Source organism: Myotis myotis, unplaced genomic scaffold (genome assembly GCF_014108235.1).
Source record: "Myotis myotis isolate mMyoMyo1 unplaced genomic scaffold, mMyoMyo1.p scaffold_m19_p_2, whole genome shotgun sequence".
NCBI classification, from domain to species: Eukaryota; Metazoa; Chordata; class Mammalia; order Chiroptera; family Vespertilionidae; genus Myotis; species Myotis myotis.
In genome coordinates, this window is record NW_023416324.1 from 45,179,574 (window position 1) to 45,201,825 (window position 22,252).

Here is a 22,252-nt window from a genome sequence, read left to right on the forward strand (position 1 = left end):
TCGGGTATAGCTTCATGGAATTCTGCCTATTCTAGCGATGCCACTTACTTGTGGCTGCATAACAAACTGCCCCAAATTTAGTGGCATAAACAATTTTGCCTTTATGTCCATGGATTTTGGGGGGTGAGGGATTTGGGCCAGGCACAGCAAGGATGGCTTATCTCTGCTTGGTGAGGTCTGGGGCTCCGTGAGGGAAGACCGAGGGCGGGGATTATCTGGAGGCTCCCTGACTCATCTCTGGAGCCTGGGCTGGATGACTTGAAGACTTACACAGCGGGAGCTGCCAACCAGGCTCTGAACTGTGGTCTCCGTGTGTCTTGGACCTTGTCACAGCATGGTAGCTGAGAGCATTCTCAGAGAGACAGGCAGAAGCGCGCGGCCCTTCATGAGCTGGCCTTAGAAGTTGCAGCGTCATTCTTGCCATGCTCCCCTGGTAGAAGCCATCAGAAGCCCACCCAGATTCAAGCAGTGGGAGTAGAAGGAACGAAGACCCACTTGTCCACAGAGAGGCGTGTTCAGCCAATTTTGATAAAATTATGGGATGTGGCTCCTATCTTGGGACATGTTAGGGCTTCTGACATTTACATATAGCAAAGCAGGCCACACAGTCTCTATTGTAACTACTTAACCTCTGTGTTGTATAACGGAAGTAGCCATAAGCGATATGTAAACAAATGGATGTGCTTTCGTAAAACTTTAGTTACAAACATTGAAATTTCAATTTCAAATAGTTACATTGCCTAAAATGCCTTTCCTTTTTTAAAGACATTTAAAAATGTAAGTCATTCGCCCAGCCACCGTGGAGGGGTTAAGCATCAACCTATGAACCAGGAGGTCACAGTTCAATTCCCAGTCAGGGCACATGCCCAGGTTGTGGGCTTGATCCCAGTGCGGGGCGTGTAGGAGGCAGCCAATCAATGATTCTCTTTCATCATTGATGTTTCTATCTCTCTCTTTCCCTCTCCCTTCCTCTCTGAAAACAATAAAAATATATTTATAACTAACTAACTAAATAAATAAATAAACCTGCAAGTCATTCTTAGCTTCTACAAAAACAGGCAGTGCTTAGCTAGATCTGACTTTTTTTAAATTAGAATTTTCCAAATATGTAGAAGAAACACATAGATATTTTTCATGTGTTTATGAATGTTTCTATGTATGTGAGGGAAGGAAATGATTGGGAATTTCATTTTCCCTTTAGAAATGAATCTGTGAAGATATTTAGGATGGCAGTTATTTCAAGTACACCTTATCTTTAATGATAGACTACACTCTTGATGCTTGCAGGTGGAAAATTCATGACATTTATTTCAGAACATAGAAAAGAGAACTTAGTCTTGGAGTTTCCAGAAATACATATTATTGTATATTTTTTAAGTAAGCACTCCATGTTTTTAACGAGGCCATTGATCCTTGGACCAAAAAGATAAGGGTGATGAGGACTCTCAAGAATCAGATATTTTTGATCTTTATTAATTTATTAAATATTTTTGTCTGGCTAGAATACCAGGCAGTGTACTAAATGCTGAAGATAAAGAAATGAACAACAACTTATATGTAGTGCTTGCCCTTACAGGGCCTACAGTCTAGTGGGGTAACCAGATGTTAAATGGATGATAGCATGAAAGTGTAATATGTGTTATGAGGGGGGAATACAGGGCACTGTGAGAATATATATTAGGTTTTAAGCCGGAACTTTTACTCTGCCTGTCCCTCAGCTGCCCATTGAATGTGAGAGGCTAGGAAATAGAGATGGTTACAATAATGCAAACTGCTCTTTAAAAAAAACATGTCCATACATCTGCTGATGAGTGGATAGTCCTATAGCTTTGTATTTGGGTTACATTTTAAAGAACTGTAGGCATATGTGACCCCTCTTTCACATTACTTTGAGGAAGGAAAAACAAGGATCAAAGTAGAAATTTGTAAATCTTGAAACTGGTTAGATTTTTTTCCTCCTTAAGGTACCATTTTGAATGGGTGGAGAACTAACCTGGAAAAACAGCCTGGAACTGATTGACTGAATTCCAAAATTGGGATAATTCTTTGATTTTTCACTACATTAGGTTTTCTCAAGTGGGGCACTATTGCCATTTTGGGTTGTATAATTCTTGGTTATGGGGCTGTCCTGTGCATTGTAAAATGTTAGGAGCATCCTAGCCTCCACCTACTAGATGCCAGTAGCACCCCACCAAGTTGCAACAACCAAAATTGTCTCCAAACTTTGCCACATGTCCCCTAGGGGGGTAAAACCACCAGTGGTCTAAGTTAAGATGGGAAATGAAACTGTTTCTCTACATTTTATTGCAAAGACCCCAGCGACAAAAAACATACATTTCTTTTTCATAGTAAGAACTCTAGCTTGGAATAGAATTGCAGGTAGAGTTGTTAATTTTTGAGTCACAAAATTCCTCCTTTCAAAATGCTGAAATGAATTTGGACAATCCATTATCAGATTACACATGACACTCGTACATACTCTCGTTAAGTCCAGAAAGTTTTCTAAATGTTGTAGTTTGTGCCGTATTTAGCAAAGCTGAGAGAGAGCCTCAGTTATCTAATTGAAACTTAAAAGTTTCCAAATATCACTGGAACGACATCACATTTTACAATCGACTTGAAAATAACGAATGAAGGTATTTTGAGTTGGCTCCATGTTCTTAGCCTGTAAGCTATTGGATTTGTGTGAGAGGCATGACCCAAAGGAGATGATTAGTTCGCCACTGATAATGAATAGCTCTACAAAACCAATTAGCTATAATTCTCTCAGTTATTTCATTTGGGTAACATTCTGTTTAAGGGGAAGGAAAACAACACTGTTTTCCTTGGAGAGCTGTAATTAAGCTATGATGTTTGATGGGAACAATGGAGGGAAAAGCAGTATGCGGATCCATTTGCTTTTGTTTTTCCCACATGAAAGTAAATTATGATGAAGTGCTCTGTACATAGCAATTAAGAAGGACATTTGTCCATTTTAAAGGTGGAACAGACCAAATGAGTGTATTTCTAATTCTACATGTTGTTTTGTATGGATGTCTGCATTGCCACACCCCCAGGGACTTGCCCTTCACATGAAAGACAGTGTTGGTGACCACAGAAGTTGTGTAGGCCGAGACACTAAATGTCATTTTTTTCCTGTTATGTATTTTCCCCCTGAAAAAAAAAATCTATGTGAATCCAGAACCACATGTAGTAGGGTTTTTCCTTCCAATCATTATTGTTGCTCCAGAACTCCCAATGCCCACTGTCATACTGACAACCATAGCAATAAACTTTGTTTTACTTTATCTAGCAAGGCATTTCATGGACTGCTGCTGCTCTATTTGAATTTGGACACGTGAAAAGTTCTTAATGCATTATCCTCTGTTTTAAGACAGAAGATATTCCTTGATTGTTATCTGAGTATCCTTCTGGGCATTTTGCAAGTTTTAATCTCAGTGTACACCGTGGAATAAGACTTGGATGTGTGTTGTTTTACCTGAAGTTTAATACATGCTGGTTGTGACACACATTAGCTTAATAGAAAAAGTATAGTAGGTTATTGTCTTGGGCTTTCAATTTATTTTGCTCTCTGTCGTCCCACAGCTGGCCAAAAAAATCCGAGAGAAGTTCAACCGTTACTTGGATGTGGTCAACCGGAACAAGCAAGTTGTAGAAGCGTCTTATACTGCTCACCTGACCTCTCCCCTCACTGCGATTCAAGACTGCTGTACTATCCCACCCTCCATGATGGAGTAAGACTTCAACATTTTGTTGTTGTTCTTTAAAGCAGGAATTGAACTGTTTTCCATTCATCTTCAAAATACCTGTGTTTGTGTATTGCAACATGTATAGTATTCCTATCTTAAATAAGTCCTTTACTATTACATAGACAAGTAATCTTTAAAGACTCACTCTTCTATATACAGGGAATTCCTGGACTCTCCCTGCTCATCTTTTTGCCATGCTGGAATTCAGGTTCAAAAGTATCAAATATTGTTTGAGTGCAGAGTTGACTAAGTCTGGAAAATTGCAAACATTTTGTCATGTGTCAATTAGTAAGTCATGAATAAGGTCATCTTGGCTGATTTAAGGGAGTACTTTTCATCTTTGATAAGAGCAGCAAAAATTCCTACTTATTGTAGTGTCAATACCACCTTTAAAACTACCGGGGAAATGTGGCTTCACATGATATTGAAACAGAATTAGTATCTGTATGTTGCAGATATTTTTATTGGGCTATGATATTTATATCTGGAAGAGTGTAGGGTCATGTGATGCTGGGAATTGTTCATGGTGAAAAGAACACTCCTCTAGAGGTACAAAGAACTAAATTTTCAATTTGACTTGGCCTTTAATTGGCTGTGATATTAATCCAGTTACTTAGTGTTTATTTTTATGTGCAGTTTTCTATCAGTGGATAAGAATCTTTATTATACCAATTTCCTGGGCTATTTAGAAAGTTTAAAAGGTGTTACCATACTTTAAACACTGTGAGTGGAAATGTTACCATAATTAGCATGTATTACTTCTCTTTTTGCACAATAAATGTTCTTGAGGTTATGTAAAGGATGGATACAATGTATATTTTTAGTGGTTAAATGATGCTTTGTTTCTACAAGCAATTTTTTACTACTTATATTTTCTTGGTGGGCTACATTGGTAGCAGGGCATCCCTAAGATATTTTATTTCTTCATCTATGTAATATTATCATGAGCCTTCTCTCTGGCTTTTTTCCCTGTCTGTGGCCCAAAACAGCTCACATTAGTTGTTTACTAAATTAACTGGAAAGTGTATACAGTTTGGAACAAGACTACCTGGATATAAATCCTACCTACAGCGCATAATACTCAGATGGTCTTGCATATTTGATGTCTTTGAGCCACCCTGTCTTCATCTCTAGAATGGGAACAATAATGAGTACTTCACTGGACAGCGTGAACATTCAGTGAAGTCAATGTGAAAATACTTTGTAAACTGTAGTGTTCTGAACACATACTGGTCACGATACCTTTATGCGCCCATTGCATAGTGAACGTTTTATTTTTTGCTTACTGGGCTTAATCAAAGGAGATACCCATATTTATAATTGACATCAGTAACAATGTTTTTTGGCAAATTTATCTCTTACCTAAAAATAAATTTAGGGTCCAGTAGGTTTTGAACTAAAGAAAAAGTCACTTTTAGGACTTAGAGAAAAGGTAATATAGTAAGGGAGAAGCCCTTAGATCTAGAATTATACTTAACCAGTGATTCTTAGTCACCAGAGGTGATTTTTTTTTGTTTCCCCCTCAAGGGACACTTGGCAATGTTTGGAATCATGTTCAGTTAGTTGTCATGGTTGGAAGGTGGGGAGAGTTGCTGCTGGCATCTAGTGACTGGAAGCCAGGGATGTTGCTCACACCCTATAATGCACAAGATAGCCCCCCAAAACAGAGACTTGTCTGGCTCAAGACATCACTGGTGCAGAGGTTAAAAACCCTGGTTTAGAAGATTAGAGAGGTCTTCATGGTTTCCTAAGTGGTCCTATTGCTGTAGATGAAACAAAAAGCTTAAATAGACGGGTGTCGACTGGTGAATATGTCTCGTTTCTATCACTTGCATGTGTCCACTAGTAAGTCATGAGTAAATGTTTCCTGAATTTCTATTAATGTTTCCTTTAATGTAGAGCTTAAACATATCATGCATTGTTGGTGGTGAGTCTGCCTCCCCTGCTGTTCTGGGCAGGAATTACACCTCATCCATTTTGACCCCAGCACCTGCCAGTTGGGTTTAATTACTATTGGTTGGAATCAGAATTGATTTGAATATGGGGATGAGTAAGGGGATGTCCACTCGAAAGAAATTCAAAAATTCTTGGGTGAGGGGCAAATGCTGAACATAATTTGTAGTTAAGACAAAATGTGACACAGCAGGGAGGTGCTGTGGTTCCTCGAAGCAGAGAAATATACCAGGTGAATGGCATCACAAAAGACTAGACACTTTAGAAGTATGCTTTGTATTTGATCTGGTCATTTGGAGGAATAGCACAGAAAATAATCAGACATGTTTATAAAGAAACGTGTAAAGAAGGTCATTGTAGTGCCATTTAGAATAGAGAATATTGTAAAGACCCAACATTTCTAACAATAGGGGAGTCGATAAGGCAGTTGTATCATATTAAAGTGAGAAGATAAAATACAACCATGCTGTAGACGAGTATTTGCTCACTTGTGAAAATGACCGTACACGCATACAAACACATTCATAATACACATACATGCACGCATTAAAAGTTTGGGAGGAGTTACACCAATATGTTTTGGGGTAAAGACAGTGATTTCCATTTTGCATATGCTGAGATAAGGGTCAAGGTCTGAGATGGCCATCCAGATGTTTGGTAAAACCCAGTGGTCTACCCTTAGTGCATACAGTAAAACGTAAAATGTAGTTTCTACCCCCCAGGAATTTTTCATTTAGTGAAGTTAACATTCAGGAGAGCTTAAGTGCACTCCTACCAGGATACATGCTGAGCAAACAAGTTAGTGTGCAAGGCCGTTCCTCCTTCAGAGGTTGGGCTTCTGAACTGGATGTTGAATGGGGACTTTGCAGAGCTCTGATGCAATCTTCTCTCCTCACTAGTGATTGACAGAACTGAGAACTGCCAGTTGGGATGAACCTTGTAAAACCAGAGCCGTTCTGACTCTACAGCTGAGTACTCAGAAGATGTACAGATGAGCGAGAGACTGGTCCCTCTGGTGTAATGTTAGGGCGATATCTGATAAAACCTGTGTGCCCCAGAACTGGCAAGTCATGGCTCCCTTTGTCTTAACGGAGTCTCCTTGGCTGTGCATTGAGCTCACTTTCTAGGGACATGGGTGTAGGAATTTTTGGAGTGAACTCTCAACTGAAGCTTTTCTAGTCATTGGCTTAAGCAATAACACTTTCTAAAATTACATACTCTGCCACCTTTTTAATGAAGATTCAAAGTGGAAAGAGTTATAGTAAGTGAAGGAGGGTAAGCATGCTTAGCTGCTTTTGTTCCAGTCCCTCATAAAACAGTTTTATCTGCATTTTATAACTTTTGTGGTAGTCTACTGACCACATTTTCAGTCCTTTCTTTCCTATTTCCAATCCCTCTGAAAATGTCTACATTTTTAATCGTAGGAAGTTCACGTTGGAGTTCAGTGCGAAAAGGAAGGCTCCCAGTCTTTGGAAGTAATATAAGGACATGACTAAAAGTTTTTTTTTTTTTAAATGCCAGGCACATTTGGTTTTGAGTTATACCTCTTTCATTCATAGTTGACCTTGGGAAGTCACTTCATTCTAAGCTTCAGTTTCCTTATCATTGAGCTAGTACCTGCCTTTCAGGGTTATCTCCTTATCAGTGAGATGAAAAGAATGATAATACCTACCTCATCTGGGGATGTTTTTAGGTTATAACTTTTAAATTTGATAATTATGTATTTCAGTATTATCTTCTATGTCAAGGGATATACTGTTTTTTTCTCTTATGGCAATAACACAAGTTTCTTCTTAAAAAATAAATATAACTGAATTAAAAAAGTGAGTTAAGTTAAATAAAAATATTAAGTGAATGTGACCAAAAGTGTGAAGGTGATAGATATGATAATGATTGAAGTTTATGAAAAATGGACTCAAGATAGTTGCTAAAGTCCTTCCAGTATCTGGCCACATGCACAAGTGTTAAAACAGCTATTACAGTAAATATAAGCAGTTTGACTTGAGATGAAGGAGCTTCAGTCTTAGACCTGGATCTTGCCCATTTTTATATAGGGGCCCTATAAGCATTTTTTAAAACTCAGCATTGGCCCAGTGGCACTCTACCTACTTGTCACTAACATTTTACGTGCCTGTGGCTATTGACTTTGATTCTTTTTCAAATGTATTAAAGATAAGCAGATACTAGGGGAGAAAATGTGCACCCTTTGTTTGGCCCTATAATTTCATTTATACTGAATTATAGTCAATATTTGGTTTTCCTCTCTAAGGCTTAATAATGCATATTTTTTAAAATAAATTCCCACCCTGGCTGCATGACTCAGTTGATTGGAGCATTGTCCTGTACACCAAAAAGGTTGTGGGTTCAATTCCCAGTTAAGGCACATACCTAGGTTGTGGGTTTGATCCCTGTCAGGGTGCATATGGGAGGGCAACCTATCAATGTTTCTCCCTCACATTGATGTTTTTCTCTCCCCCCTACTCTCTCTCTCTCAAATCAATATGCATACCCTTAGGTGAGGAAATAAATAAATAAATAAATAAATAAATAAATAAATACTAAACAAATGCCTAATGCTGAGGAGAAAGGCTGTAAAGCATTCTATTACAGAGCATTCTGCAGATTACACTTTGTTTATACTTTGTTGACAACAGAGAGAACCTACAAAGCAGCAGAAAATTTGATTTTTTTAGACACTTTTGATACTTTCCTTCTCAAATTAGTCAGCTCTTAAAGTCCTTATGCAGGAGCCCAGAAGTTATTTCGTGCAGGACCCTGCGTGATAATTAGGCACTCCATCGTTATTTGTTGAAGGAATTCTCTGAAGAATTAACATTCTCAGTATGAAAAAAACACATAGGCTAAGCTAAGCCTTAATCTAAGACAAACTCATTTTTATTGCTATCACTTAAAATAACATAATTTTGGGGGAAAAAGTTCATATAATTGTGTAATTTAATTAACAGCTCCCTGTGTGTTGTGTTGGGTCAAGGGATGAGGGCCCACGAGATCCTGGGCTCTCCCACAAGAAGTGCAGACACCCAAACACATAATCACACTCACGGCCTGTATCTAGCCTACAGATGTGTTTCTTTTGGCCCCATAAGATGTTTTAAAGGTTTTTAAATTTGTAAGATTTAAAATCTGTTGCCAACATTTAAACTTCGGAAGGTTACACATGTTAAAAATCCAAATTTCTGTCTTCTCTCAACATAGAAGATTTGGCAATGGTGTGTCCGCATTCCCTCTGGGCAACAGCTTCTGTGAAGAGCAGCTCCCCTTGGAAGACATTCTTCCATTCACCATGGGAACCAGTCCATATTGCATCATGTCCAACCCATGCCCCAGACTGTCATTGCCTGCTCAGCCCACATTGTTGCATGTGAGTTTGCAACTCATGATCTAAAAAGACTATTTAATGTAAATAAATTTGACTTAAGGAAATGTCTTGTCCATGGGCATTTCCTTCTTTGCCTACTTAAGCATGCATTCGCATTCTCTCACATTTAAAGAATATAGCTCCTTTATGCGCGCAGTAAGAATATCTACTTCAGAAACCTGGCTTGCCCCGGGCATGGGGCTCCGCTGTGTGCACCTGAAGCTATTGTTTAGTCATCAGGCCCTGCCAATCCTTGGCCTTTTATTTGCCACATCTCTTAACCCAATCTCTTCTATAGATGATCCTGCTTGTTGACCTTTTATTTATTTTATTCTTTTATGTCAATCTTTAAGAAGTGAACAATAGAGAGGGTGAACTAGGGAGGGAATACTGGGAAGATGCACTTAGATTTTCTTTTTTATGTTTCCAAGTGGATTCACCTCACTCAGTTAATGTTTGTTAATTAGTTAATGGTACAAATTGGCATAAAGGCACCTAGACTAGGGTTGAGATGACAAAGTGAACTCTGATGGAGCTAGAGTACGTAAGCAACTTGTTTCCAAAGCTTTCTGAAGCCATCCACCTGGCGGTAGCTCTATAGTGACTTCTCATATTCGCCAGGGAAGATTTTAAAAGCTTTCCTAGTTCCAAAAAAATGCAGAAACTTTGGAACTGTTGTGAAATTGGATCCCTGCTATTTTACTAGTTGCTTTTTTAGATGGGGCATGCACTGAGATTGATACAGTCACTGGGGAAAGCCAGTCGGACTCATCTCATTTTCTGAGAAGCCAAATTTAATGCATCCCCAGCTGGTGTCCATTAGAACTATATGATTCAGGAGTCGGGTCTTATCAGTCGACCTGTTGGGGGTACTGTGCTGTAAGCAAAGCAAACTAGCATGGGTTCTGATGAAGAACACAGGCTCCTGGTTACAATTCCCATAAGTAGCCACTGTTATAACTCTCTGTATTACTCACAGTTCTCCAAAGCAATAAAACCAATATGGTGAGAGAAAGATTTATTGTAAGGAATTGGCTCACGTGATTGTCGAGATGTAAGTCCAAAATCTGCAAGGTAGCCCAGCAGGCTGAAGACTCAAGAAAGAGTTGCAGTTTCAGTCTGATGGCAGAATTCCTTACTTGGAGAAGGTCAATCTTCATCCTGTTAGATCTTGCTACTAATTGGATGAGTCCCACCCACAAGTCCACTAATTTAAATGTTGATCTCATCCCCCAAATCCCTCACTGAAACATCCCAGAATAGTATTTGACCAAATATCTGGGTACCATGGCCCAAGCAAATTAACACATAAAATTAACCACCACACCCTCCCCCCTCAAAGAACGGATGGAAAATTGGGCTGGAAAACCTACCATTGAAGTTAAATTTTTATTTACCCTTATATTTATACTGGAGGATGTTAGACTCTTATTCCTTGGAGCTTTCCAAGTTGGAGACATCTACTCCCTGATTTCAAACTATATTACAAAGCTCTAGTAATCAAACCAGTGTGGTTTTGGGAATAAACAAACAAAAAACCAGAGACATAGATCAATGGAACAGAATAGAGGCCCAGAAATCAACTCATACATACATGGTCAGTTACTTTATGACAAAGGAGCCAAGAATATACAATGGGGAAGGAACAGTCTCTTAAATAAATTGTGTTGGGAAACTGGACCACTATTTTACACTATACACACAGAAAAAAACCTAAAATGGATTAAATACTTGAATGTAACACCTGAAACCATAAGATTCTCAGAAGAAAACATTAGGCAGTAAGCTACTTGACATCAGTCTTGGCCAAGATTTTCTGGATCCAACTCCAAAAGCAAAAAATAAACAAGTGGGACCACTTTAAACTAAAAGCTTCTGCACAACAAAGGAAATCATCAACAAAATGAAAAAACAACCTACTGAGTGGGAGAAAATATTTGCAAGTCATGTATCTGATAAGGGGTTAATATCCAAAATATATAAAGAATCCATACAACTCAATAGCAATAAAACAAATCTGATTTAAAAATGGGCAGAAGATCTGAGTAGACATATTTACAGAGATATACAAACGGCCATCAAGTACATGAAAAGATGATCAACATCACTAATCATTAGAGAAATGCAAATCAAAACCACAACAAGATACCATCTCTTAGAATGGCCAACACCAAGAAGAAAAGAATAACAAGTGTTGATGAGAATGTGGAGAAAACAGAACGCATTGGTGGTGGAGATATAATTGGTACAGCCACTATGGAAACAATATGGAGATTCCTTGAAAAATTAGAACCACCATATAATCCAGCAATTCCACTTTGAGTATTTATTTGAAGGAAAGAAAAACACTAACTGGAAAAGATATCTGCACCCTCATGTATTGCAGCATTATCAAACTATGGGGACAACCCAAATGTCCATCAAGGGATGAATGGATAAAGACATAGCAGTTTATCTATACAAAATGGGATATTATTCAGCCATAAAAAAGAGTATAAATCTTGTCATTTGCAACAATGTGGTTGGACTTTGAGGGCATTGTGCTAAGTAAAATAAGTCAGACAGAAAGAAAAATACCATGTGATCTCACTTATATGTGGAAATCTTAAAAACAAAAAAAAACTAGCTCATAGATACAAAGAACAAGTTGATGAGGGTGAGGGGCCAGAAGAATGGGTGAAGGGGGTCAAAAGGTACAAACTGCCATTTACAAAATAAATATGACATGGGGGCACAATGTATAGCATGGTGACTATAATTAATACCATATTGTATATTTCAAAGTTGCTAAGAGAGTGAATCTTAAAGTCCTCATCTGAAGAAAACAAAACTGTGTTACTATGGAGAGTGACAGATGTTGCCTAGACTAACTGTAGTGAACATTTTACAACATATACAAATGTCTAGTCATTATGTTGTATACCTGAAACTATGTTAATTATACCTCAATTTAGGGGGAAAAAAAGAGTTAATGCTCATGATAATGGGCTACCTGGAAAGGAATCTTGGCATTTGAGTAAATTTTTTCCATGTGAATTGGTTGCATTTTTCTGTGTCATGATGTAGATGTGCAGATTTCTGTAGTCACATTTCAAGTTCTTTAAGTATTATCAACATCATTGGAACCAGAAATAAGTTACTTAGAGAGTTGTTTTTAATTTTGTGATTAACTTCCTGACCCATAATGTTCAAATTCCTGTGCTAAGCTCTCCTCGGGGATTTAGCTTCAGGTCAGGTTTTTGTGTTCGGTTTTGTTTTTTCTTTTCTAATTCAAACTCAAACATTAACTTTTTTTCATTTTAAGAAAAGACAAGCTTCTTTGAATTTTTTTCTTAAATCATCACTCGAGGATATGTTTACTGATTTTTAGAGAGAGCGATCAGTTGCTTCTCTTATGTGCCCCAACTAGGGATTGAACCCGCAACCTAGATATGTGCCCTGAATTGAACTCACAACTTTTTGGTACTGGACTATGCTCCAGATAACTGAGCCACCCGGCCAGGGCCCGATTTTTTTTTTTCCCCTCCTCTTTTAAATCAGCTCAGTCTCTACCATGGTGGAAAGAATCACCTTAAGCAGTAAAGACAATTTTCCTCTCCATGTAAGTTCAGCTGTGATGCAGATTTTATCATAGTAATATAGTCCTAAAACGGGGTGGCCCTCTGCTGTGGGAAACTCACTTACCCGTTTCACCTTCAGTTTCCTCAACGATAACATGAGCAGTTTGAAGTATACTCCAGAGACCCAGCTCTCAAGAGTCGTTAATTTAATTTCCCTCCGCCTTCTTAGGAGGTTTGTTCTTAACCGGAGCCATTTGCCATTAGCGGCATCTTTTCCTACTGCCCAAAAGTGGGCATTCTGAAGTTCATGGGGGAATTTTGATTTTTCCTCCCTTCCTTCCTTCCTCTCTCTCTCTCTCTCTCTCTCTCTCTCTCTCTCTCTCTCTCTCTCTCTCTCTCTCCCCCTCTCCCTCTCTCTCTCTCTCTGAGTTATCTGGTTGAGGGGAGAGAGGGAGAGATTATTCAGCAAGGCCAACAGATGTTAACTCACTCACTCATTTCACTCATTCATTCATTTAAAAATAATCATTTGTGGAATGGTCTATGGGAGAAGCATTTCAGTGAGTGTTGAAGTAGGAAAAGGATTTGAAAGTATGCAGATATGAAAGAAGTGATTTCCAGAAAGGTCAATATGAAGAAAACTCCATGGCTGGAAATGGCCACTTGCACTGAAGTGAACATTAGAAGTCTGGAGCAAGTGATGGAAGAGGCAGCTGAGAAGTTGGGTTTATATCATATCAGAGAGACTCCCAAATGCTAGACTGAAGACTAAACTTTATTCAGGAGACTTTAGGCTCTGTAAAGGAAGTTGAGGACAATGTCCTTCTCTTGCTACTTTATTTTTACTCTCTGACTAACAGTAGATACCAAATAAATATTGGTTTCTTGAATGGGATAATTAATTTAAGATTTTTGAGAAAGGGAATGAAATGATGCAACGAGGTTTTATGGGATTTTACTTGTCAGCCATGTAATGACTGGAGGCCTGAACTTGGCTGTTGGCACCCACTCTGTTGGGTGTTAGAAGAGGGAGGAATCGAAGGTGTCTGAGGTTAATTCTGGGTAACTGCGAGAGTGCTTGATACCAGGCTCTAAGGCAGTGGTTCTCAACCTTCCTAATGCCGCGACCCTTTAATACAGTCCCTCATGTTGTGGTGACCCCCAACCATAAAATTATTTTCGTTGCTACTTTATAACTGTAATTTTGCTACTGTTATGAATCGTAATGTAAATATCTGATATGCAGGATGTATTTAGGCGACCCCTGTGAAAGGGTCGTTCGACCCCCAAAGGGGTCGCGACCCACAGGTTGAGAACCACTGCTCTAAGGCGTATTTTCACATTGTGTGTTCTCTCATCCTTCTTAGTTACACTTGAGTTCAGGGACCCTGTCAGATTTAACTTTGTATTCAGTATCTTGCTTGAACAGGTCCTTGATAAATATTTACTGAAGGAGTTACTCTGTGGTAGCAAACCTGATTTTTGTCTTTAGTTTTTGAGGACTGGTGGTGATGATGATGTCAGAATTTCTGAGCTATTTTACCTGTAGGCAGAAATTCAAGTACTTTTATGCCAATTCATAATAGTTGTTTTCATCTGACTATTATTCTATTGCTACAAGCCCTGATATGAAACAGGTTGATACTGACTTAGGCATCACAGTTATCAGCTATATTTTATCATTAATATTAATGGATATGAATAGTTATTATGATATATTCATAATTGATTTTATGTAGTATGAACTTAAAGACACAAAATTTCCAAATACTTATATGTAGTAGTTTCCCTTCATTCACAGGGGATATGGTCCAAGACTCCAGTGGGAGCCTGAAACCAAGGAATTACTGAGCCCTGTAATATACTATGTTTTTGCCTATACATACATACTTATGATAAAGTTTATTATCCTATATAATAAAAGCCTAATATGCTAAGTGCCCGACCGTTCATTTGACCATTTGACCAGTCTCTATAACATGCACTGACCACCCAGGTGCAGATGCACCGACTGGTAGGCTAGCTTGCTGCTGGGGTCCAGCTGATCAAGACTGGGCAAGACATGCCAGACACACCCTGGAGCCAACCTCCCATGGTCCCTCCCCAGCCTCTAAAATGTTTCTTCTAATTTATTTTCTTTCAGTGTGCACAAATCCTTGCACCGGGCCTCTAGTTTATCATAAGGCACACTAAGAAATTAACAATAACAATTAATAATAAAATGGAACAATCATAACAGTATCCTGTAATAAAGTTTTGTGAACATGGTCCCTTGTTTTAGGGAATCCCTTGCTGAAGTCTTTGTATAGTCTCAATGCTTTCTGGTGCAACATATTGCTGTCAATCAGAACACATTTTTCATTCATATCCTCCACCCACAAATTTAATGCCTTCTTTGTTTTTAAATTTAAATTTTATTATTATAATGTGAATTATACTGATTGATTTTCTTTTTCTAAATTTATTTTTATTATTGAAAGTATTACAGATATCCCCTTTTGTCCCGTGACCACCCTCGACCTTGCCCTCCTCAGGCCTTCACTGAACTATTGTCTGTGTCCATGGGCAGTGCATAGATGCATATAAGTTCTTTAGTTAATCTCTTCCTGCCCCCCGCTTCTGAGATTCATCAGTCTGTGGCATGTTTCTGTGTCTCTGGATCTATTAATGCCTTTTCCATCTTAACTAAGCATTTATTATGTACTGTGTTGTAACTTTGGCAGTTTGAGGTACGATAGCAAAACTAGCATGAATTTCTTTTTCCTTCTTCACAATTTCAAGATAAGATATTCATTCTTACTGTAGATCTTAGCAACCTCAGCATACAATTTTTTTTTTCTTTCCTTAAGTAAAAAACTTGCACTTTTTCACTTAAAGGAAGCACTTTACAGCTTCTCTTTGGCATATCCAAACTGCCAGCATCATTACTCCTGTGCTTGGGCCCTTGTTTTGAACAACACTGCCATTCTGTGATGGTTGGTCTAATAACCAACATGGATACTAAGTGACTAAGGAGCGGGGAGCGTACCCAGCTGGATATACTGGACAAAGGGATGCTTTGTGGTCTTGGGGCAAAGGAGCAAGAAGGCAGGAGATTTCATCATGGTCTTCTCAAAGGCATGCAATTTAACACTTATGATTGTTTGTTCCTGGCATTTTTCATTTAATATTTGCAGACCGCAGTTGACCACAGGTAATGGAAACTGTGGAAAGCAGAACTGTGGATAAGGAGGGACCCCTCTATGTCACTTTCAACTCAACTTGTCTGTATCATGTTCAAGGGAGTTCATATACGAGACCTTGTACTAGATACTGTCTGGTGACAAAGATGATTAACACACTCTGCAGAAACTCATAGGACATGTAGAATAAGCTAAGGCAGGTTTAGCCAAGAGACTAGCCAAGCGTCAGGAAAGGAATCCAGCGACTCCTGTAGAGAAGAAAGGTTATGAACACAGGCTTCTTAGGCTCTGGCAGTTGCAGCCTTGAAGAGTGGAACTTCTGCAGATAGATCTGGGGGAAGGATGCTTCTAACCAGAACACATTGAGTGTGGTGAGGTGGAAGACACACAGCCGGAGAGGTGGGTAAGAGGTGTCCTGTGGTCGGCTCAAAGTCCTTGGTCACGTGGACAAACTTCTCGCATTAAGCAGTAGGTTTTAAAGCAAGGTCTGCGGTCCTGTCTGCAATTTGGGCAGATTAATTAGTTGGCAAGTGAAAGACAAATTGTGGTGCAAAGGCATGTTGCTTGTCAAATTGGGCCATCCTAGTAATCCAGGAGAAAAGTAGTGACACTTGAAGGAAGGATTGTAGGGAGGCAGAAGCTATTAGGGTGGTGGTAGGTTACATGGAATCTGCCAACTCGTTATTTTTTGTTTTGTTTTGTTTTGTTTTTAAATATATTTTATTGATTTCAGAGAGGAAGAGAGATAGAAACATCAATGATGAGAGAGAATCATTGATTGGCTGTCTCCTGCACGCCCCATACTGGGGATCGAGCCCACAACCCAGGCATGTGCCCTGGACCAGCATTGAACCCGGGACCCTTCAGTCCGCAAGCTGACGCTCTATCCACTGAGCCAAACCAGCTAGGGCCCAACTCGTTTTTATTGGAGACTTGGATGGGGTGGGAGATTTTAAAAGATGGTTCTAAATTTTAAATTGTGTATCTCAGGAAACGAAAGAGTAAAAATCAGAACAAAGGGAGATTTTTTAAGAGGAAGATGATGAATTTGGTATAACCATCTAGTTTTAATTTTGAATTGCACGTGGATCATTTTTGGGTGGGAGGTGTCTGGCAAACAGTTGAGATTAGCCTGTTGTATTATTTTTATCCCACAAATATTTTCACCCCCATAATCATGTTATGTGCATGGCAGTTCAGGAGCAAGGGGAAAGTGGAAATGTATAGTTTAATGTGCTAATGCACAACTGAGTTTTGTATAAAATCGTATTTCCAGACGTAACAGCTGACCCACAGGTAGGCAACTCCTATTTTTCCCCAGTGCTATTTTAAGATAGTGCACATGGGAAAAAAGATGTAAGATGTTTAACCCTAGAGACAATTTATTTCTTATTACTGTTCTCATGAAAAATACAGCATTGTGACTTAGCCAGGTGCTTTGCACTTAGGATACTTGTTCTTTTGTTCTTTTAATGTCACAAGGTCAAATAATAGGACAAGCTTAGTTCTTGACAACTGAGCTTAATTTTATTTCTGGTCCCATTCTTTCCCCAGAAAGATGTGTTTTGTGTTTTTGCCCTTCCAGTACTATAAAGTAAATCTTAGCTTTTCAAGTCATTCTCCCTGCTTTATCTCAAACTTCCACCTCCAGTCCTTTTAGAAATTATTATTACCTGCAGGCATGCAGAACGTTACAGGTACAGTCTTTATGGCTATTGCTGCCCAAAGGACTTGAGTTGAGCTCAGAACTCAACAAAGATTTTGCAGAATGCTTACATTATAGAGGGCCCACTCTATTACATTATTTAACGTATGTAAAAGAGTTACATATGTTTATACTTCAGTAAAATACTTTCTTGGGCTTTTACTTCTGTAAACATTGTTTTACTTACTTTAGATCCTCTCAACAGCGGTGGTAGGGTAGATACTGTCCTCTCTCCACCCCACACTCCTAATTTGCTCAGAGAAGTTGTGTTAGGGCTCAGGGGAACTTGGTTTGGAATCAGGGTTTCCTGAATGCAAATAATTTTCTTTTGGTGATAAAGTATTTTGGCCAGTGGTAAAATTGGAATGGCTTATCTGGCCCTTGAAACACTAAACTATATATTCCTTCTTTGAAATTTACTTGAGGCTGTTGTATGACCCTCTGAAATGTCTAAATGGGCTGAATATAATGCCCCCATAGTCTGATTAGTTGGTTTCTCAGCCTTAAAAACATGTTCCTGCAGCAGTTTGTGCCACTTACGTGTGTGCGTGCGTGTGTGTGTGTTTGTGTTTGTGTGTGTTTGTGTGTGTTTGTGTGTGCGCGTGTGTGTTTGTGTGTGTGTTTGTGTGTGTGTTTGTGTGTGTGTGTTTGTGTGTGTTTGTGTGTGTTTGTGTGTGTGTGTTTGTGTTTGTGTGTGTGTGTGCGTGTGTGTGTGCGCGCGCGTGTGTGTGTGTGCGTGTGTGTGTTTGTGTGTGCGTGTGTGCGTGTGTGTGTTTGTGTGTGTGTGTGTGTGTGTGTGTGTGTGTGTGTGTGTGTGTGTAGATGTCTTTACCTTTAGAACTGCTGATGAGCATCGTCACAGCGGAAAGCACCCGCACTTGGGTCTGCTGACAGTCCTGCTTTCTGAATTTTCCTCGTGTGACCTTCACTGAAGCAAGGACGGGAGACCTGCCACTCTGCTTAGAATACTGAATTTCACCAGTGGCCTTTATGGATTTCAAAAAGAGATGGTCCTCTGATGATCTTCATTCTTTCCTCCCTTTTTTCCTCCCTCCCTTCACCCCTCCCTCCTTTCTTCCTTCATCTCTCCTTCCCTCCCTCCCTGTCTTCCTCCCTTCCTTCCATCTTTCCTCCCTCCCTCCCTCCTTCCCTCTCTCACACCCTCCCTCTCTTCCTGAAAACCTGGTTTCTGAAAGAAATTGCCAGCCTTAAGAAATAGACCCGATTTCAACAGAGGACCAGAAACTTCCTTTGAGATTTTGAAGCATTTTCTTGGGCAAAAATTCAGTGTTTTCAAAGAAGACCAGGACTTCAAAAAGCATTCTGTCTATAATGTCTCCCAGGGGACATGGCTTGTTTGGTATGATGGTGTACAATTCTATCTTCAGACTCACAGCTTTATTAACTTCTTACTATTGGGTCAGTAATTTCTTTTGAGGACCCATTAGCCACAAATACTCAGTCTTATGTGTCATGTGTCTTCTGTGGAACAGGATGATTTGGACAGGCCTCTCCCCTCAATGCGTATGTGCCCGAGAGAGTGAGCCAGCCCATCTTCAAGGTCATCTGCTACCTCTGAGGTGGTTTGTGCTTCCCTTGATGTTTGTGTCCTTCCACTCACAGCTGTCTGCCCGTTTACTAACTAAGCAGTGAGCCTGCATCTACAATCTCTGCTCTCTAGTCCTAGAAAGCCACGCCTCTTGGGTTCTCCGCATGTATTCATTCAGCAGACATGTACTAAATGTGTGCACCTTACAGGGCTGCGCCCTAGAGATCCCCACAGGAAAGTATCTCTCTGTGTCTTAACTAGCAAGGGGGAACGTATATAAATAAGCAGCTGCAAAGTGTGTGAAGTCCTTTGTAGAGTTCAAGTGGCAGGATAGACAAGGGCTACGGAAGAACACAAAGGGAGCCGGGGGTCCCACCCCCACCAGGCTGCTGTCCACCTTCCTGTTCTCCCCTTTATCTTTCCAGATACCCTTCTTTCTTCTTTTGCATGCACCCTGCCCCAACCGGGTGATGAGGAAGATACAGATAAATATAAATACTTAATGGGGTTTTGGATCCAGCTCCACTCCCCCTGGATGTCACCTCTGCAGTCTCCCAAGCGTGTGTGAGAAAGCGGATTAAGTGGATAATAGTTGGACTCTGGCCTCTCCGTGATCTGTGGTGTGTGTGTGGGGGGGGGGGGGGGAGCGGGGGTGGAGGAGGGGGAAGACCACGAAAAAGAAATATGGCTGGTTTGTATGATACTTTGACTGTAATGGGGAGAGAGATGCTTTATTGCTCCGAAAGCCCTACCTTCCAAGGGCATTTGAAAGCAGCCCTTGTGTCTACTCTGGCGGAGTTGGAGTTGCTGAACCCTGAAGGTTTAATCCTTATTACTGATAAGAACAAAAAGAATGTGACTTATCTCTCCCATCTCTGCAGAGATGGAAGGAAACACCATTTCTTGGGACACGATTAGGCGTTATTTGACAGCTTTTCAGTTTGTCCATTAATTTAGGTGTTTGAGTGAGTAAACGCAGTTATGTGTGTGTGTGGAGGGGGGGAGTATCATTTACTTTATGAATGTGGTAGTTCCTTTTTGAAGTGATCCCACTCGTACCCCTTCCTCCACCATTCAAACAGAGTTTAAATATTTGCCAGTACAGATGTTTGATTTTTATCTTAGCTCTTTCTTTGTTTAACTTTATTCTCGGGGATGGTTAAGTGGAAGATAAGGGGGTTCTTGTTTAATTCTTCTCAACTGGTGTTGCTCAAATATTTGGAGAGCAGACACTTCCCAGAAAGAATGAGCAGGAACCTGGTTGAATGGAGGTGAAGTGCTATGTCCCCCTGTCACGTTGTAGTCAGCCAGACACTGTGGGGCTGTTCCCAGGATGAGAGGGACTGGCTGGGAGGCCTGGGCCTCTCTCAGCGTCCAGGTCATCTTTTACAGGCTCTGGCAGCTACTAGTCAGGGGGCTTTGCCTCCTTTGGTTCCCAGGAAAATGTGAGCTGTTGTGGGATTTTTTGGTTGTTGTTTTGTTTTGTGTTTTGTGTTTGTTTGTTTTGGGGGTGGGGGGGTGTTTGCAGAATTTTAGGATTTTATTAACATAAATATAAAGTGTACCCAATCTGTCCATTCATTTTCTTTGCTGCGCAGCCTGGCATTGGGATTGGTGACTGATGGCCAGCCAGGCTGCTCTTTCCACAATGGCTCCGGTCTGAGGAGACATGTGAGCAATCTCAGCACAGCGAGATCTGTGGCACGTCAGCAGCACGTCAAGCTCCTTGACGCTGTGGACCAGAGATTTCCGAAAGCCACTGGGCAGCATGTGCTTGGTTTTCCTGTTGCTCCCATAGCCAATGTTGGGCATCAGGGTCTGGCCCTGGAACCCTCTGTGCACCTTGTTGCCAGTGCCTCTGGGTTTCCACCAGTTCCACTTACTTTTGACAGATCCGTCTGGCTGGTGCCGGATGAACTTGTTGGTCCTCTTTTTGACGATCTTGGGTTTCACACGGGGTCCGAGGGCAGCCATAGGTAGCACCGAGGAAGAGACAATGTGTGCTGCTCTTCAAACAGAACCCGCTAGCTCAGCAGTCCCGGAAGCAAGGGCCTGCCCTGTGCATTGAACTCTATCAGAAGCCTTGCACCCTCTGTTCCACACCGGATTCTGAGCCGATACCAGGGTTTGCTTCAGAAGAAATGGTGGGTTTTGTGTGTTTTTTAACCTTTTGCACCCATCTCGGCATTTTAGCACTGATTACAAATAAGTACAAAACATCCACTACCCGCTAACTGTCATCATAGTGGCCTTGTTGATGGACTCCATTATCAATTTAAGCCTTGCTCTTCGGAGATATCCACAGGGATTTGCTTTTTTAAATCTTACCATAAAAATGTGTCCATGAATAAGACTGCATTTCACCACCGCCCTTGGAACTGTGGGTGTGGCTTTCATGTGCTATGTGATAACTTGGGCAGCCTTCCCTGGAAATGTTGAGGGAAATCCACTGCAAATTTAAACAGACCAAGAGATTCAGGAAGTAAACCCCAACTGGTGTTATGTGTCTCTCTCCTTTATGTCTTTTTTTTTTCCTTCTTCTAAACTGGGACTCCACTGAAAAGTTGATTTACACTGTGAATCGAGGCTGAATGAAATCCAATTGGAACTCACTCCAACAGTTTTGATGTAAGATTCAAAGCTTCTGCAAATTTATTTTATCTTCTACATTTGCTGATCTCCCGCTTGTAAATCCTGTTGAAGGAGAATAAAAATGACTGCAGCCTGATGGGAATTAAATGTCTGAAGTTCAAAGCAGTTTGCACATCAGAGCAAACGTCAATCAAATGAACATCTTGCAAGCCAGGCAGGGAGTGAATTTCTCCATGGGGAAGAGATCAAAGTGGGAGTCACAGTTCTGTTTTCTCCCTCGGGATGCAGTTTCGATCAGTTGTTCATGAAAGTAAATCCAGAAGGAAGTAGGTTTTTTTGTATGTGTGTGTTTTTTTTAACTTAAGGGGGTAGGAAAGATGGAGTTATTTCTCTTGAAACTGAATTTCAGGCACTGTTTTTTATGTTATAAAAATCAGTATAGAAAGCAATCATAATGCAGTATCTACCTTTTTTTTTTTAGAGTGAGGATCTACAGAAGATTTAGAGAAGATTATTCTCTTAGTGTTACTGCTTTTTAAAAGCACAGATATAAAGATAATTTGAATTGCCTGCTCATTTAATG

At 40.1% G+C, this 22,252-nt stretch overlaps 1 protein-coding gene across 6 annotated transcripts in view; it reads left to right on the top strand.

Moving 5' to 3' along the window:
* The window catches only part of CACHD1 (cache domain containing 1), a 221,965-nt gene that overhangs the window by 115,406 nt on the left and 84,307 nt on the right, over positions 1–22,252 (top strand). For 5 of the 6 annotated variants that reach the window (XM_036347577.1, XM_036347578.1, XM_036347581.1 and 2 more), the window contains one exon: positions 3,586–3,734. In XM_036347577.1, the coding sequence (XP_036203470.1) occupies positions 3,586–3,734 (149 nt within the window). Of the gene's footprint in view, positions 1–3,585; positions 3,735–8,918; positions 9,085–22,252 lie in introns of those variants that run through there. The other variant, XM_036347580.1, reaches the window with a different exon arrangement.